The sequence below is a fragment of the Pristiophorus japonicus genome, chromosome 13 (assembly GCF_044704955.1).
Source record: "Pristiophorus japonicus isolate sPriJap1 chromosome 13, sPriJap1.hap1, whole genome shotgun sequence".
In the NCBI taxonomy this organism is placed as follows: domain Eukaryota; kingdom Metazoa; phylum Chordata; class Chondrichthyes; family Pristiophoridae; genus Pristiophorus; species Pristiophorus japonicus.
In genome coordinates this window covers 114,138,174-114,155,453 of record NC_091989.1, presented here as the reverse complement: position 1 = coordinate 114,155,453, position 17,280 = coordinate 114,138,174, and the positions used below count along the sequence as shown (strand labels likewise).

Sequence of the window (17,280 nt, the reverse complement as noted above, 5' to 3'; positions counted from 1 at the left end):
TCAACTGAGCACACACACTGCATTGCCGTACACAGGACCCTAAGTCAGAGTCGATACCGGGCCACCACACGTGGCATCTGGCTATCGCTTTCATCATTACTATACCCGGGTGTGTGCTGTGGAGATCAGAGATGAACATCTCCCTGCCATTTTTGGGTAGCACTACGCGGTTACCCCACAACAGGCAGTCTGCCTGAATGGACAGCTCGTCCTTTCGCCGCTGGAACGGCTTGATTGGCTCTTGCATTTCAACAGGAATGCTGGCCCAGCTCCCATGCAGTACACAGTTTTTTTTTACTAGGGACAGCAGAAGATCTTGGCTGGTCCAAGTCCTAATCTGGCAGGCCATGACAGGTGATTTATCATTTTCAAACGCTTCCATGACCATCAACAAGTCTGCGGGCTGCGCCATTTCCACTCCCGTGGTGGGCAATGGTAGCCAACTGAAAGCATCCGCACAGTTCTCGCTACCTGGCCTGTGGCGGATGGTATAGTTATACACTGATAGCGCGAGTGCCCACCTTTGTATGCGGGCTGAGGCATTAGTATTTATCCCCTTGTTCTCAGCGAACAGAGATATGAGGGGCTTGTGATCGGTTTCCAGCTCAAATTTGAGGCCAAACAGGTACGGATGCATTTTCTTTACCCTGAACACACACGCTAATGCCTCTTTCTCAATCATGCTGTAGGCCCTCTCGGCCTTCGACAAGCTCCTGGAGGCATAGGCGACAGGTTGCAACTTCCCCACAACGTTAGCTTGTTGTAATACACACCCGACTCCGTACGACGACACGTCACATGCTAATACAAGTCTTTTACATGGGTTACACATGGGTTACAGCTTGTTGGAGCATAAAATGTTTCTGGCTTTCTCAAAAGCAATTACTTGGTTTTTCCCCCCCATACCCAGTTCTCACCTTTGCGCAATAACACATGTAGGGGCTCTAAAAGGGTGCTTAACCCCGGTATGAAGTTATCAAAATAGTTGGAGTTCCAGTAACGACCGCAGCTCCGTGACATTCTGTGGCCTGGGCACGTTCCTGATAGCCTCTGTCTTGACGTCTGTGGGCCGAATGCCGTCCTCCGTGATCTTTCTCCCCAAAAACTCCACTTCTGTTGCCATGAAGACACATTTCAACCTCTTCAGCTGCAGCCCTACGCGATCCAGTCGCTGGAGGACCTCCTCCAGATTTTGTAGGTGCTCGGCGGTGTCCCGACCCGTGACCAATGTGTCGTCCTGAAAGACCACCGTGTGTGGTACCGACTTGAGTGGGCTCTCCATGTTTCTCTGGAAGATCGCTGCAGCCGACCGAATTCCAAACGGGCATCTTTTGTAGATGAACAGTCCCTTGTGCGCGTTGATGCAGGTGAGGCCCTTCGAAGACTCCTCCAGCTCCTGCGTCATGTAGGCCGAAGTCAGGTCAAGCTTGGTGAACGTCTTGCCTCCTGCCAGCGTCGCAAATAGGTCGTCTGCCTTAGGTAGAGGGTATTGGTCCTGTAGCAAGAAATGATTAATAATTACTTTATAATCGGCGCAAATCCTGACCGTGCCATCACTTTTGAGTACTGGAACAATCGGGCTGGACCACTCGCTGAATTCCACTGGGGAGATGATGCCCTCACGTTGCAGGCTGTCCAGCTTGATTTCCACTCTCTCCCTCATCATGTGAGGTACCACTCGCGCCTTGTGGTGGATGGGTCGTGCCTCTGGGACCAAGTGGATCCGCACCTTCGCCTCGGAAAAGTTTCCAATGCCTGGCTCAAAAAGGGAAGGAAATTTGTTCAGAACCTGGGTACGTGGCTTCATCGACATGTGATAGCGTTCGGATGTCATCCCAGTTCCAGCGGATTTTGCCCAGCCAGCTCCTTCCAAGCAGTGTGGGGCCATCGCCCGGGACAATCCAGAGTGGCAGTTCGTGCAACATGCCCTCGTAGGTGACCATGACCATGGCGCTGCCCAGGACAGTGATAAGCTCTTTGGTGTACGTTCTCAGTTTCATGTGGATGGGGCTCAGGGCTGGTCTGAATGCCTTGTTGCACCACCGTCTCTCAAACATCTTTTCACTCATGATGGATTGGCTAGTGCCAGTGTCCAGTTCCATGGCTACGGGTAAGCCATTCAATTTTACGTTTAGCATTTTAGGTGGACATTTCGTCGAAAATGTGTGCACCCAGTGTACTTCAGCATCTGTCTCCTCTCTGAGGCTCGAAATTGCTTTGATCCACCATGGACCGATCTTCCTCTGCCACGTGGTGGTTAGCAGGTTTTGCAGAGCTTGCAGCTCATTTGCAAGCTCGTTGGAGGTGCCCCATTGTTCCACAGCTCTTGCAAACATACCCTTTGAAGCGGCATGAATAAGCTGAATGGAAGCCTCCACAGCGCTAACAAGGTGTGAATTGCCTTGCATTCATCCTTTGTTGCGGACTCTCAGTCATCTGAGGCTTGCTGACAGTTGCAGACTCGTGGGTTCTGCCCTGTACATTTCTGCTCAAACACAATTCCAGTTAATGTATGAACATTCAACACACAAGTGCTAGTGGAGATTTGTTTGGTGTCATCACTGGTGGACATAAACGCCTGTGCTATCGCAATGGCTTTGCTGAGGGTCGGTGTCTCTGCAGTCAAAAGTTTTTGTAGGATGGTCTCGTGGCCAATGCCCAGTACAAAAAAGTCTGAGTATTTGCTCCAGGTGGCCATCAAACTCACATTGTCCTGCAAGTCGCCTTAGCTCGGCGACGTAGCTCACCACTTCCTGACCTTCAGATTGCTGGCACGTGTAGAACCGATACCTCACCATCAGCACGCTTTTCTTCAGGTTAAGATGCTCCCGAATCAGTGTACACAACTCCCTATACGACTTATCTGTGGGTTGCACCGGAGGCTGTAGGTCGGTGCCCTGCAGACCGTGAGGAGGACCGCTCTCCTTTTTGCAGCGCTTCCTTCTCCGTCCAACTCGTTGGCTACAAAGTACTGGTCTAGCCGTTCGACATAGGCTTCCCAGTCCTCACCCTCCGAGAACTTCTCCAGGATGCCCACAGTTTGCTGCATCTTTGCGTTGGATTCGTATTCTCGTCGCCAGTTATTGTGTTCCTAACACAGATGAGGCTGCACACAAGGAGGTTAAAGTAACAGTGACCTCAGTCTTTAATAAGACACTCCAGAGTGAGGAACAGGCCTTACGGGCCGGCTTATAAACAGTGCTCCCAAGGGATGCTGGGATCCCTTGGGACTTCGGGGGATGAGCTCCCTGGTGGCGGAACATGGGAGTGCATGCTTTATAGATACACAACATATATTGAATGCAAAAACACACCACCACAATCTGGAGACCTGTCTCCCTACTTTCCTGGAGAGGTGAGGAATGTTTTATGGTTTTGGGAGCAGGTTCGCAAATGGGGCAGGAATTGGAGGGGATGGGGAGGGCTGGAGAAGCTGAATAATGACATCCCGTGGGCTACCCTCATCTACACATCTAATCATGAAGCAATCACCGTCAGCATCATTATTATATTATTTCAATGCAGACCTTGGCATGTATAAAGGGGAGGTAAAAGGTAGGCAACCAATCACTGGATACACTGAACTCCAGCAATCTACGTTAACAGCTGGAATTGCAGCCAAGTAAGTAACTGCAGTGTTTTCCCATGGCTTGTCTAACTCTCACACAAAATGCAAATGTTACCGTTAACCGCACTTCAGATTATCTCTCCTTTTGGAGTGTCAGAGGTGGTTCACTCAGCCCACGCATTATTCTAATCAATATCATGTTAAGTTATTTGAACTAACCTGTTAAAATTAGCAAGGATGAACATACATAGTGAAACAGTAAGTCACGGTTGCCTTGGGAACAGAATAGCAACGTTTCCGAGCACGTACCGACTGTTTCTGAATGCCCGAATCATGCTGGAAGCGAGGCCGCAGAATCACAGGGGCTTGGCAGCATCCCTAATAACCCCCTTTTTAAAAGTCTCCAGCTGGAAATAATTGACAATATTGGGACTTAATGCAGTTTAATGAGCTTCCACCATGTCAATGCCAAGTGTGTCGTAGGCAGAGTTTCTTTTCTCCCCCATGACAGTTTTTATTTGTTTTAACTTACAATTCAACCCAACAGCTGGTTTCCATTACGCCATTTAAGGACTTCGACCCAACTGTGCACGCACAGAGGGGCATGTGGAATAGCATGTGTTGTGTCCAGCAGCTTTAAAGAGGCACTGTCACCTGAATTCTACATGGTGTGAGGCACCTTGCACCAGGTTTGTACACAATGATATAGAGTACACAATGTAACCAGCTGAACGCTAACCACAAGTGCTCCGATAGTTTACGTCACATTGTTATGTCTGCTTTCCCATTTGATGAGTCCTGAAAGCACAAATATTACACTTGAGGGAGCAGTCAGTAAAGTAGGCGTGAAGACAAACCAGTCTTGTGAAGAATCATTTTCGAAAAGATAGTGCTCTCAGAAATTGGAAAAACGAATAGGCAAGCCTCAGTTGGATTTTATACAGAACTTGGCTCATCGTAGCCTAGCTCATTTTGGATTTGCTGCACCGCCCCCACCCTCCCAAAAAAAACGACACAAAGACAGAAAAGCTGTGTGTTGGTGTTTATAACAGAGCGAGGATCTGATGTTGCAGAATTACTAAGTTGTGCAAAATGGATTTGGACAGTTTGAGTCAGCACAGCTGATTCTGAAGAGGCCCCATTGACTGAGAGACAGCCAAAATGAAGGCATCAGTGAGAATGAAACAGACCAAGCAAGGGCATAGGATTTCCAAGTCTGGTTGGATGTATTCCTGGAGGTTTCATCACATGACGCCCCACCTCCAACAAACCCATCGAACAGCTTTTTTTCCCCATCTCCAATATTTTTATAACTAATAAATCAAAGAAAATGAGAAAAACACAAACATTTTTTAATAATGCTCCTTTGATTTTTCTCCTGGGTTTCTCACAGCAGTGTCCAGGAAATTAATCTTTCATTCCTGGAGACTCCAGGACAATCCTGGAGGGTTGGTAACACAATCGCTACTACTTCAATGAGAAGCATATCAACGCCTCTCGTAGTTTAACGCACATTTAAATTCATTTAACTGGGTTTTGTATTTTATAACTTTGTTAATGTATTAACCAAATATTTCTACCCAATAGAAAATCAATATGCAATGGTGGAAATAGCATAAATCATCTTCAGCTGCTTTATCAATGACCTTCCCTCCATCATAAAGTCAGAAATGGGGTATTCGCTGATGATTGCACAGTGTTCAGTTCCATTTGCAACTGCTCAGATAATGAATCAGTCCATGCCTGCATGCAGCAAGACCTGAACAACATACAGGCTTGGGCTGATAAATAGCAAGTAACATTCTCGCTACACAAGTGCCAGGCAATGACCTTCTCCAACAAGAGAGAGTCTAAGTCCCCTTGACATTCAACAGCATTGCCATCACCGAATCCCCAACCATCAACATCCTGGGGGTCCCCATTGACCAGAAACTGAACTGGACCAGCCACATAGACACTGTGGCTACAAGAGCGGGTCAGAAGCTGGGTATTCCGTGGTGAGTGTTTCACCTCCCGACTCCCCAAAGCCTTTCCACCATCTACAAGGCACAAGTCAGGAATAAACTGACCAATAGTGAATGGACATGCAGAGGAATTTTAACCCTGAGGAGCATTGTGAGTTAGAGTGCGGGTGAGGGGTGAAAACCGGGAAAAATTTCCTCTAAGGAAGGATAGCACATGACATAGGGTAAAGATCCTAGACAAAGGTAGTATACCTTCCATGCACAGAGATTCTAAACTGCAATGGTTATTTGGGTGCCATCATCCCTCTGGGGGGAGGTAGTCATTTAATGGCGTGACACGAGATCAAAATGGTGTGGGTTAAGCAGGACCAGTGATTAAACATTTAGTGTACAGTCCAGCTCACACAAGCAGCACAGTACTTACTTCCTGCAATCGGCGGAGATGTGTTGTGGAACTGTGTAGCGACAATCCATGATCATGGTGAGGGTCTCGCTGTCATTGATCTCGTGGAAAGGTGGGTATCCACATACCAGCATATACAGGATCACTCCCAGGCTCCAGATATCTAGGGCAGAGCAAAAGTGACAGACGGAGTCAGAATCCCGTGTGTCAAGAACTGTGCAAATTTCTAAAATAATCTTTCTGCCGCTATTTTGATTCTATTTAATGAATTGTTCGGCTGAAATAAAACCTAAAAATTAGGTACATTCTTAAAACACACTTTAGACAATTAGCCAATTATTGTGTGGGTGGCCAACTGAAAATAAGCACCCGGGAATGCTATGTAGTCAATAATGCTGCAATCTACTTGAAAGCCTCTTGTAGCCTCAGTGTTTACATCGTGAAAGGAGGTAATGTTCCTTTGCGAGTGAGGTGATCCTATTCGTGCACACTGCAAAACATGGCTGGCCCATAGTGGCTCAGGTCAGTCCTGCTAAGGCACAACATTTTAATTTAATTCGCAAGTCAAAAAAAAGCATTATAAATAATAACAAGACAGTAGGCCAGATAAAGACGGCAATCCAATGTCAGGGTCACAGAGCATTTACAGACTAAAACACTTAAAGAATGTCCCAATTTCATTGCCTGGAGGAAAAAATCTTGACAGAATGAGAAAACTCTGGTGTTTCACAAGTTAGGAAGGTGAAATTATTTGGATACGGAGCATAGGACAGAAACCAAATCCACGGCTTCATGCCCATGATTCACCCAGACATCAAGGTGCCAAAATCAGCCTCCTTGCCATAGAGATGTGATGAGTTGAGGCCAAATACTGCCAGATACAGGGACAAATTCAGAAGGCAATCCTGGCGTTGGTTCACAGCAATAAGGCCACAATTGGTGCTTGGTCCCAGTGGCATAAGGGAAAGGGATTTAAAAAACTAACAAGCCTTACCCTCTAATTCCATAAGAACAAGAAATAGGAGCGGAGTAGGTCATTTGGCCCCTCGAGCCTGCTCCGCCATTCAATAAGATCATGGCTGATCTGATAATGGACTCAGCTCCATTTCCCTGCCCTCTCCCCATAACCCTTCACTCCCTTATCGTTCAAAAATCTGTCTATCGCTACCTAAAATATATTCAATGACCCAGCCTCCACAGATTTACGACCCTCTGAGAAGAAATTCCTCCTCATCTCAGTTTTAAATGGGCGACCCCTTATTATTAAACTATGCCCCCTAGTTCTAGATTCCCCTACGAGTGGAAATATCCTCTCTGCATTCACCTTTTCGAGCCTCCTCAGTATCTTATGTGTCTCAATAAGATCACCTCTCATTCTTTAAACTCCAATGAGTATAGGCCCAACCTGCTCAACCTTTCATAAGTCAACCCCTTCATCTCACGAATCAAATAGTGAACCTTCTCTGAACTGCCTCCAAAGCAAGTATATCCCTCCTTAAATAAAGAAACCCAAACTGTACACAGTACTCTCGGTGTGGTCTGATCAATACCATGTATAGTTGTAGCAGGACTTCTCTGCTTTTATACTCTATCCCCCTTGCAATAAAGGCCAATATTCCATTTGCTTTCCTGATTACTTGCTGTACCTGCATACTAACTTTTTGTGTTTCATGTACAAGGATCCCCAGGTCCCTGCCAAAGTGGATAACCTCACACTTTCCCACATTATACTCCAGCTGTCAAATGTTTGACCACTCACTTAGTCTGTCTACATCCATTTGCAGATTATGTGTGTCCTCCTCACAACTTGCTTTCCCACCCATCTTTGTATCATCAGCAAACTTGGCTATATTGTCCACAGTCCCTTCATCCAAGTCATTAATATAGATTGTAAATAATTGAGGCCCCAGCATCGATGCCTGCGGCACCCCACTAGTTACCGTTTGCCGACTGGAAAATGACCCATTTATCCCGACTCTCTGGCTACCCAACAGAAAACAATCCTCTATCCATGCTAATATTACTCCCAAATCTGTGAGCTCTTATCTTGTGCAGTAACCTTTTATGTGGCACCTTATCAAATGCCTTCTGGAAATCCAAATACATCACATCCACTGGTTCCCCTTTATCCACTTTATTCCACAACTAAAGGAGTTTCCACAGATTTCCAATCAGTTGTAAGCAACCCTTCAAAGCTGGGGCAGTAACAGTCCCCAGTTTTGAACCTAAACGACTCCTGAGGAGATTTTCAAATGATGGACAAACAGGTGGGAGAGAGTCATCTTTTAATTATTTCCCCATTAGTTTCACCATAAAAGAAGATATAAAAGGTTTGTAACTACTGTCAGGTATCTATGCAAACAGAAAATTCTGAAAATACGCAGCAGTCCCATCAGCATCTGCAAATAGCAAAGATAAGTTTTTGGTGTGGAGCCCACCTCAGTTCTGAGGAAGAGCCCACCCTTTAAATTGCTCTCTCTGTGGATTTGCAGCAATTGCTTTGAATTCCAGATTGCCAGCATTCTTTCCCAGATATCCATCATTCTATTCTGGTTTGCAAGCCTTGGAATAGCAACATCCATTTCATAACCTGCGTCAGCAACTGTCAAAATGAGGAGATAACAAATGATATATTCACAGAATCAGAACCAAGAATACTGCCCTGGATTAAATAAAAATATAGCTGCTCCAGCATACTTTACACGAATGTAAGTGGAAGGAGATAACTTAGGAAATGAACTTCTGCTGCTGCGGCCTATAGCTGCTCTGTTGCTAAGCAACACCGAGTGGCTTCCTTTGCTGAGCATCCTGTCCATTGTTGGTGTGGTGACAGGAAAGGTTGTGCCGGAGCCAGAAAACAAACGTGCACACAGACAGACAGAGACACGTGCGTGCAGATGTAAATGATTGGGCAAGGGAGAGTTAAATGCAAGTAGTTTACTTGGCTCAGTCGCATGATAAAGCCAATCCATTCCTAAAGCTTAATACAAAAGCAAAATACTGCGGATGCTGGAAATCTGAAATAAAAACAGAAAATGCTGGAAACACTCAGCAGCTCAAGCAGCATCTGTGGGAAGAGAAACAGAGTTAACGTTTCAGGTCGATAAACTTCAGGTTCTGACGAAAGGTCATCGACCTGAAACCCTGTTTCTCTCGCCACAGATGCTGCCCGACTTGCTGAGTGTTTCCAACATTTTCTGTTTTTATTTCATTCCTAAAGCTTCATGTTTCTGCTTTAATGTGCAGCATGGTACTCATCAAAACCAGAAGCCCATCTGACTCTACAATGTTCCTGTGTCTTCCATTGTTATTCAGAGGATATAAATAACCCAGGATGAGTTGTATAAGATTGCATTCCTTTTGTTGATGTTGGAATCTTTATTAAACCAAGTACAGCCTCATAATTTATAACAGCTTTAACTTTCATGCAATACGGTAGAAACTAATATTTGTTTCTAAACAGTTCTTTAAAAACAACAAGTTTCAAGCAGTTGAGATTCTAAAGTGCTACAAGCACAGATCCTTTCCCTGCCTCTGTACTTGCTTAAAACCCGTCACATCTCTAACAATTTCCAGTTCTGACGAAAGGTCATTGACCTGAAACGTTAATTCTGTTTCTCTCCCCACAGATGCTGCCAGAGCTGCTGATTTGCCAGCATTTTCTGTTTTTATTTCAGATTTCCAGCATCCGCAATATCTTGCTTTTGTACAAGTTAGTGTGGAATGAGCCTGGGCCTCGCAACATGGCACACACAACTTGCACCATGCAATCTCTCCAAATTACTTTATTTTCCCAGGAAGGTTACAATCTTCACAGGTCACAGGTGTAACACCCAATAGAAAATCATAATGGCAGTGGAGGGAGTGGGGTGTATCACATGTTTGGATATGGCGGGGGTTGGATGAATATCTGTATATCTATAAATATGTAGAGCAGCTCTTCCCGTGATTAATGTATTTGCTTCACGGGTTCTTTGCTCAAGAATTCATAGCAACACATTGCTATTAAGAACTAGTTGATTTATTAGCAAAGGTTTATCACTTTACACATTACCAGTACTTTACACAATACCAGTTCATCCACCAGGCTCATAGCCACCGACCTCATCGTGGATCCCCTGACCCCAACTGGCTGGGGTTTTATTGAGTCTTGTAAATATCATGTGACTGGCTAAGCCACTCCCAACTCAACAGCTCAACAAACCTGTGCGCACACATTACACTGTCTGAAAGGCTACACTTGTGGTCCAGTGTGGTGTACATGTATGTAAGGGAAGGAGTGCATGAACACATGGATGGAGTGACGAGAACATCACCGTTATCATACAGCCTCAGTCTAGAGGCAGCTTCAACACCTCCATTTACAGGCACTGACATTTCAATATAACCCACCCTCAAAACAGAACAGACTTGAGCTGTGATCTTTTGAGGGCTGTTGATTACTGTTCGAAAGAAAACAATTGGGAGAGAAAACAATTTGAGGTTTCAGCCAATTTTAAATTTGTGACTTTGACAGCATTTGTGCAAGAAATGAAAACCGCTGACCCTGCTCTGCATTAATTATTAAACATGTATTAAATATTTAGATATTGTGCAGTTATTTTCTACTGAAATGATAGGATTGCTATTGATTTCTTACACACCCATTTTAGTCAGCAATAAAAAGCCCCATGATTAATGTAATATCGGTGGTGGTCCAAGATATCAGATTTTCCGCAGTCCTTCTCCACTGCTCAGGCTGATTTTGCAAAGGCTCCATTAGGGAATTCTCTGAGGGCTGGTGCAGCGCGCACAACTTCTGAAGGCCCTGCCAGCAGCCTCTGACTAACATGAAACTGGAACTCTCGAGAGGTTTTTCTCCATGTGAGAACAGCTCTTTCTTGCTAAGTGTACCACATCTGTTCAAAACGAAAAAAAAAATCCTTCAAAACCGACAGCCTTTTAATCTCTGCCCACTTGCTCCCCTGGGTACAGGGAAAGCGAGTCGCATTACAAGTCCTGGGCCAGCTCTGCAGCTTTCAAAACAATCCATCAGCAGAAAATGCATAGGTGGCCCCACTTTGGAAACACCTTAAAGCAAAGCAATGTACTGTATTCAACTGGTCATTAATTATTGGTGCCTCTTTTGCTTTCTCATCCAGGAATGTCCCAACATGCAACCCATGGACCGCAAAGTCTACCCTCGGATTTGTTGCTGGATTTTGTGGGCCTGGAGATTCAGAGTGGGCTGTCACTGCACTGATCCTAGTCGCCATTTCAGAGCAGCACAAGAAATGTTCCCAGGGAAGATTGACTGCACAGGGTACAGAAAACATCTGACTATCATCTGGCAACACGGCAGTTAGAAATATTATCCTGTTGGAACAAAGTTTTGCTTGCGTGAGAAATATGTTATTGTCCCAAGCTTTGTCTTGCTGTGTTCGCACTTGCGTGTGTGCAGGAATCCAACCACTGCAGAGGGCAGTATGTATGTACACGACAGGTCAACTCACAACCTCTTCCCATTCCCAGGTCTGTGGGTGAATTGTTGCCTCACTTTTCCTCTTGCTCCTTTTCTCTGTAGGGTATTCCTCCCTCTCCCTCTACCTTTAGGCTATTCACTCCCCTCCCCGTAGTGTATTCTTCACTTTCCCTCTACTTGTAGGTTATTCCTCTCTTATCCTCTTCCTGTTGATTATTAATCGCTCTCTCTCCCTCCATCTCCCCCCACCCCCACAGGGCATTACCCTCCCTCCTTCTTCCTTTTAATTTAATGTTTCACATAGATAACAATTACGCTAAAACACAGGGTATCACGCAGGTCTGGCCGAAAATGTGCAAGTTGCCATGTAAGCTTTGCCAGGCATTCACCATCTAGGCATACGCATGGGTAATGGCCACCTGGACAGGTACTGAGGATAGCCAATAACTATAACCATGGTTCCAAGAGAGGAAGGAAGAAAATTGGAAGGAGATAGTTTAAAAATAAATTATATGGTATTTACAAATTGTGCTATTGACATCTAGTGGCAACACATAATACACCACTTAATGTATTCCTATAAATTGCCTTTGGCATGACCTACAGACTGTTGAGGAATATGTTTTTTTAAATATACAAAATGGTGATGGAGTTCAAAAAGAGACTTCAGAAACTTGTTTCAAAATCCACCCAGTGGCCAAAGCCTGCAACTACACCGACAGCTGAAATAGTAAAACTGAATGGGAAATGTTGACATAGCAGTTTACAATAGTCAATGGTGACACAAAGCATAACCAAGCCTTTGGCAACAGGAATTAAGATCTGTGGAAATGTGGTGCGTGCCCTAAACAATTTTTAAAAATAATATAAAGATTATATTGATGTACTAAGTTGAGCCTCTTAAATCCTTTCTATAGTCCTACTGGAATGTTAACCATCCCATCCATTGAGCTAAACGGGTAGATTTAATGCTGCTCCTAGTCATACATCTGTGAAAGAGGCTCCTCTCTTTTCCGTCACTTCTAGAATCAGTGACAGCAAATCTCTACATGGCAGATTAGGTTAAAACGTGGATCTGAGACAGGAATGAAATCTAGAACTACAGTAACCTGTAGTAAGAGAAAAAAAACTTACATTTTATATAGTGCCTTTCATGACCACCAAAGGTCCCAAAGTGCTTTACAGCCAATGAAGTACTTTTGAAGTGCAGTTACTGATGTAATGTAGTAAACACGGCAGCCAGTTTGCACATAGCAAGCTCCCACAAACAACAATAGCATATTGACCAGATAATCTGTTTTTAGTGAAGTTGATTGAGGGATAAATATTGACCAGGACACTGGGAATAACTCCCCTGATCTTCTTTGAAATACTGCCATGAGATCATTTACGTCCACCTGAGAAGGCAGACAGTGCCTCGGTTTTAACGTGTCATTCAAAAGACGGCACCTCCGACAGTGTCATCATCATAGGCAGTCCCTCGAATCGAGGATGACTTGCTTCCACGCCAAAAAGGGATGAGTTCACAGGTGTCTCAATGAAGGACCGAATATTCCAGATCCCAAACAACATGTTGAAGGGTGGAAGATGCCCGTGTGTGAATTGTTTTAACCACACAGGCTCGACAGAGCTAGGTCTTGGTCCAGTGGCAAAGATTAATCAAGACAACTGGAGGCCAGTTCTGCTGCGTGGGCCTAGTGTGCGCACAATCGCAGTGTGGGCTAGCCCATGCTGCCCCAAGGCCCTCGCCTCTTCTAGCCCCGAACTCTCGCCGCTCCTTCGCCCCGACCTCGCCGCTCCTGCTGTACCTGCCCGTGCTCTAATCAATGACTTGGATTTGGGCGACGTCAAATCCAGTCACCCTCTTCACAGCCATCATGCGCCGTACCTTGTAGTTGCATGCTGAATGCCGTGTCAGCCACCTCACACTCCCTCAGCACAGCACTGGAGTGTCAGCCGAGATTTCTTGTGTTCCAGTCTCTGGAGTGGGACCTAGACCAACAACTTTATGACCCAAGAGGCGAGTGTGCTATCCACTGAGCCACAGCCGACACTAAATAATTTCTATTATAGTCATCGACCAATTTGAAACAGTGTAAAGTTGGGTGCATGAGGGTCTTTCCTTCCCCTTAGTACTCCAAATACATATTTTTCTTTTATAGCTTATGGCTCTTATTACATTAAAAATTAAAATTAAAATCCCAAGCCAGTACTGTAGCAACTTCCTCTCAAAACTTCAGGGAGTTCCCTCCTCTGCTTTTCTCACTTTGAACTGACCGCCCTTCATAGCTTGCAAAACATTCACTGCCTCCGTGCTGGGTACATCTGCAAAAAAGGATTTTTTTTCTGGAAAGGTCACCAGACAAATCCTCAAGTAAAATAATAAAAACGACTGAATTTTTCTGAACTTGCAATAATCTCAAAAGACAAATAAAGTCCATTGTCTTGTTATAGCTAATGTTTAAATGCAGAAATGCCACTATTATTTCAAGGATTCAACGGGTTGTGCCATATCATCACAGAATGGCCATTATCCCCACCGTCCGACGCAATGACTATCCAAACCATGCTTATCTTCAATCATTTCATGTTCAGCTTAGCCTCACTGATGTGTGCTTCCATAATGTATATTCCAACGTTATTTTTTCATTATGTAAGCGGTGATCGAGGCCCTGATATTTACTCCGGACCAGGACGAGAGCATATTTTCTGACGGGAAATCGGACAAGATGCTAAACTAGGGCCTGTCTGCGCTCTATGGTGGACGTAACAATACCTTGGTACTATTCGAAGAGCAGCGAGTTCTCCCTGGTGTTCTGGCCAATATTTATCCCTCAACCAGATTATCTGGTCATTTTTCACATTGCTGTGTGTGGAAACTTGCTGTGTGCAAATTGAGTGCTGCATTTCCTACATTACACCAGTGACTACATTTCAGCAAAAGTACTTAATTGATTGTAAACTGCTTTAGGATGTTCCAAGTTTGTGAAAGGCACTGTAGAAATATAACTTCTTTCTTTATGTGGCATTGTGGCTGCCACGATATCCAATGGTTCCAAACCAAACTCAGCATAGAGGTTAAGTTGCTGGTTCAAAGCTTATTTAAATAAAAGCGGATGAGGGCCAGTCATTCATTGCAATTTCTCACCAGAGGCAATACGTGCAGGACGCCCTGTATGTTAATATGTACGACACACATCATTTCAAACCTAATCTCAAAACATACATTTCACTTCATTCTAATAACTAAAGTAAGAATCGTTCACTGAAGAGTTTATTGGATGGAAAAATAATTCCCCACAACCAGGCTATAAAGGTTGATTATCTTCCCAATGAAAAGTTCGATACAAGTAAAGCTCTTAAACACAACACACTGTGCTGGGAGCTGTAGGATTGTTCTGACCAAGACTGAAGACCCCTTTGCATTTTAATCTGAACCACTTAACAGGTCTGGCTTCCTGCTACTTGCTGCCATAGGTCTGTCATCTTGCCTCATGACGCCAAGACATCTGCCGGCTATTCACTCATCTCGCGGAGGCTTGCGTGCGACTGGATTATCCATCTCCTGCTCCACTTTGCTGGGATGAGAGTGGTGCACTTAGATAAATACCATGAAGAGAGGTTTGGTTTCCATTCACATAATCCGCTCTCCTTCCCAACATTCAGAAACGAAAAGGCTGTCTAAATAGGAAACAGATGGCGTATACACACACAGTCTGAATACTGTGGAGAATGTGTCACAGTTTAGCCACAGAAATAGGCAAAAGATACAATACATTGTTATTCTGCACAATTTAGTGGAATATCAGGTGTAAGAACTGCTTTTACTTGCTATCCTTCAATATTTTTTTTCCCCTAACTAAGTTTTTCCATCTAAACTTAATTCTCCAGCTGAAAGAATTCATGGAGACGATCCAAGGGCCTGGTCCTTGGCACTGTTCCCCAAATATTGCATTCCTCCTAACTGTGTAACAAATCTTCAGCAATTTCCTTACACATTCATCTGCACTGCACATTTTGAGTGGTTAAAACTATTTGAACAACACTTATTTTAAGGGGAAACTGACTTTTAAAAGTGTCCATGGACTTATAAACACTGTCTTGTGGGAAATGTTCCGAACCACATCCAATTTTACAAACTAGCAGAGTATAAGGAATGTAAATGTTATATTCCACCCTGCCCCCAACAAAAAAGCTCCCTGCTAGAACTGGGAATCGTCACATACCCAGACTGCCTACGATCGCATATATACACTCACCCAAAAATGTTGCTGAAACAGGGGTTGGGGTGGGGGAGTTCTAAATGTTAATTCCCTTCACTTCCCACACGCACGCTAGATTTGCAGGGATCAGGTATATCTCCTTTTGCCTCATACAACAGATTTCCAGGGATCTGATGCTTTATTCCCCTTCCAAGCACACCAATAACCCAGGAAATTGGATGCACATTCCTAATCCCTTGATGGAATCCTTGAAACTCAGGTACGTGCTCAGCATATCTGACAAGGAAATGCATACTTACCAACAAAACCTCTATTGATTAAATGCATTAAAATAAAATATGATAACTCAGCATATAACCCGCACCAGCAAGCCCCAACTTCAGCGGCTACACTGTCGGGTAACTCTGCCCTTTTATTAGTTTTAATACACATAGGAACATAGGAACAGGAGGAGGGCATTCAGCCCCTCAAGCCTGTTCCACCATTCAATGAGATCATGACTGATCTGTGACCTAACTCCATATAACCGCCTTTGACCCATATCCCGGAATACCTTTGCTTCATAAAAATCTATCAATCTCAGATTTAAAATTAACAATTGATCTAGCATCGATTGCCATGTTCTGCGATGGGGTCATTGACCCGAAACATTAACTCTGTTTCTCTCTCCACAGATGCTGCCTGACCCGCTGAGATTTCCAGCATTTTCTGTTTTTATTTCAGATTCCAACATCTGCTTTTGTATTATCAATTGCCGTTTGCAGATGAGAATTCCAAACTTTTACCACCCTTTGTGTGTAGAAGTGTTTCCTGATTTCACTCCTGAAAGGTCTGGCTCTAATTTTTAGACTATGCCCCCTGGTCCTAGAATCCCCAACCAGCAGAAATAGTTACTCTCCATCTATGCCTCTGTTCCCCTTGTATGTATTTGATCAGTAAGTATGTACTTGCCAGTCTCATGCTGGGCTGTAAACTGAAGGCACTGCTGCCTCTGGAAGTGCTAGGATGCCTGCCCACCCCCATCCACCCACCCTGGGGTTTCTGAAGTCACTTATGATGTTAATGCCATTTTTGACCAGTCTTGGATACACTGAGCAATCAGCCCTTCCATACAGACCACAGACCAGTGATGCATGATGTCCATCACTGAACAGTGTGGACCCTTCCGAGCCATTAAATTCAACACACACACAAAAAGTTGCACGTGTGCCAGGGAGTATAACTACACAGGGCAGACTAGATGGACCCGTGAGTCTTTGCCTGGCCTTTTGTCGGGTGGTATGTACAGTAGTTTGTCTATTGATGCTGTGAGCTCTGCGCCAGGACACAGAGTGGATCCCACAGCACTGGAAGCCAAGGCTGTGACATAAACAACTTCTACTTGAAGCACTTCTGTAACACAGACCCAGCAATAGATGTGAAGATTTGCCCTGCCTTTCTACATATATCAAAACTATGGACACATTCTTTCTGAATAATTTACAATGTCGCTACACACAGTGATCAGAGCCATTCTTCCACCTTTTCTTTCCAGCCCCGCCGATCTCGTAAACCGATGACAGTTTATAATGGTTTAAAATAGTGTCCAAAATGGCAAGCAGGTGGTTTGTACCTCGATGCTGCCATAAAAGTAGTAAAGACTTGCATTTATGTAGCGCCTT

The 17,280-nt window shown here is 44.4% G+C and overlaps 1 protein-coding gene across 1 annotated transcript in view; it reads right to left on the bottom strand.

The window, feature by feature from the left end:
• snrkb (SNF related kinase b) overlaps positions 1-17,280 on the bottom strand; it is a 124,627-nt gene that overhangs the window by 33,189 nt on the left and 74,158 nt on the right. The window contains exon 3 of the mRNA XM_070896885.1: positions 5,957-6,098. Within this exon, the coding sequence (XP_070752986.1) occupies positions 5,957-6,098 (142 nt within the window). The remainder of the gene's footprint in view (positions 1-5,956; positions 6,099-17,280) is intronic.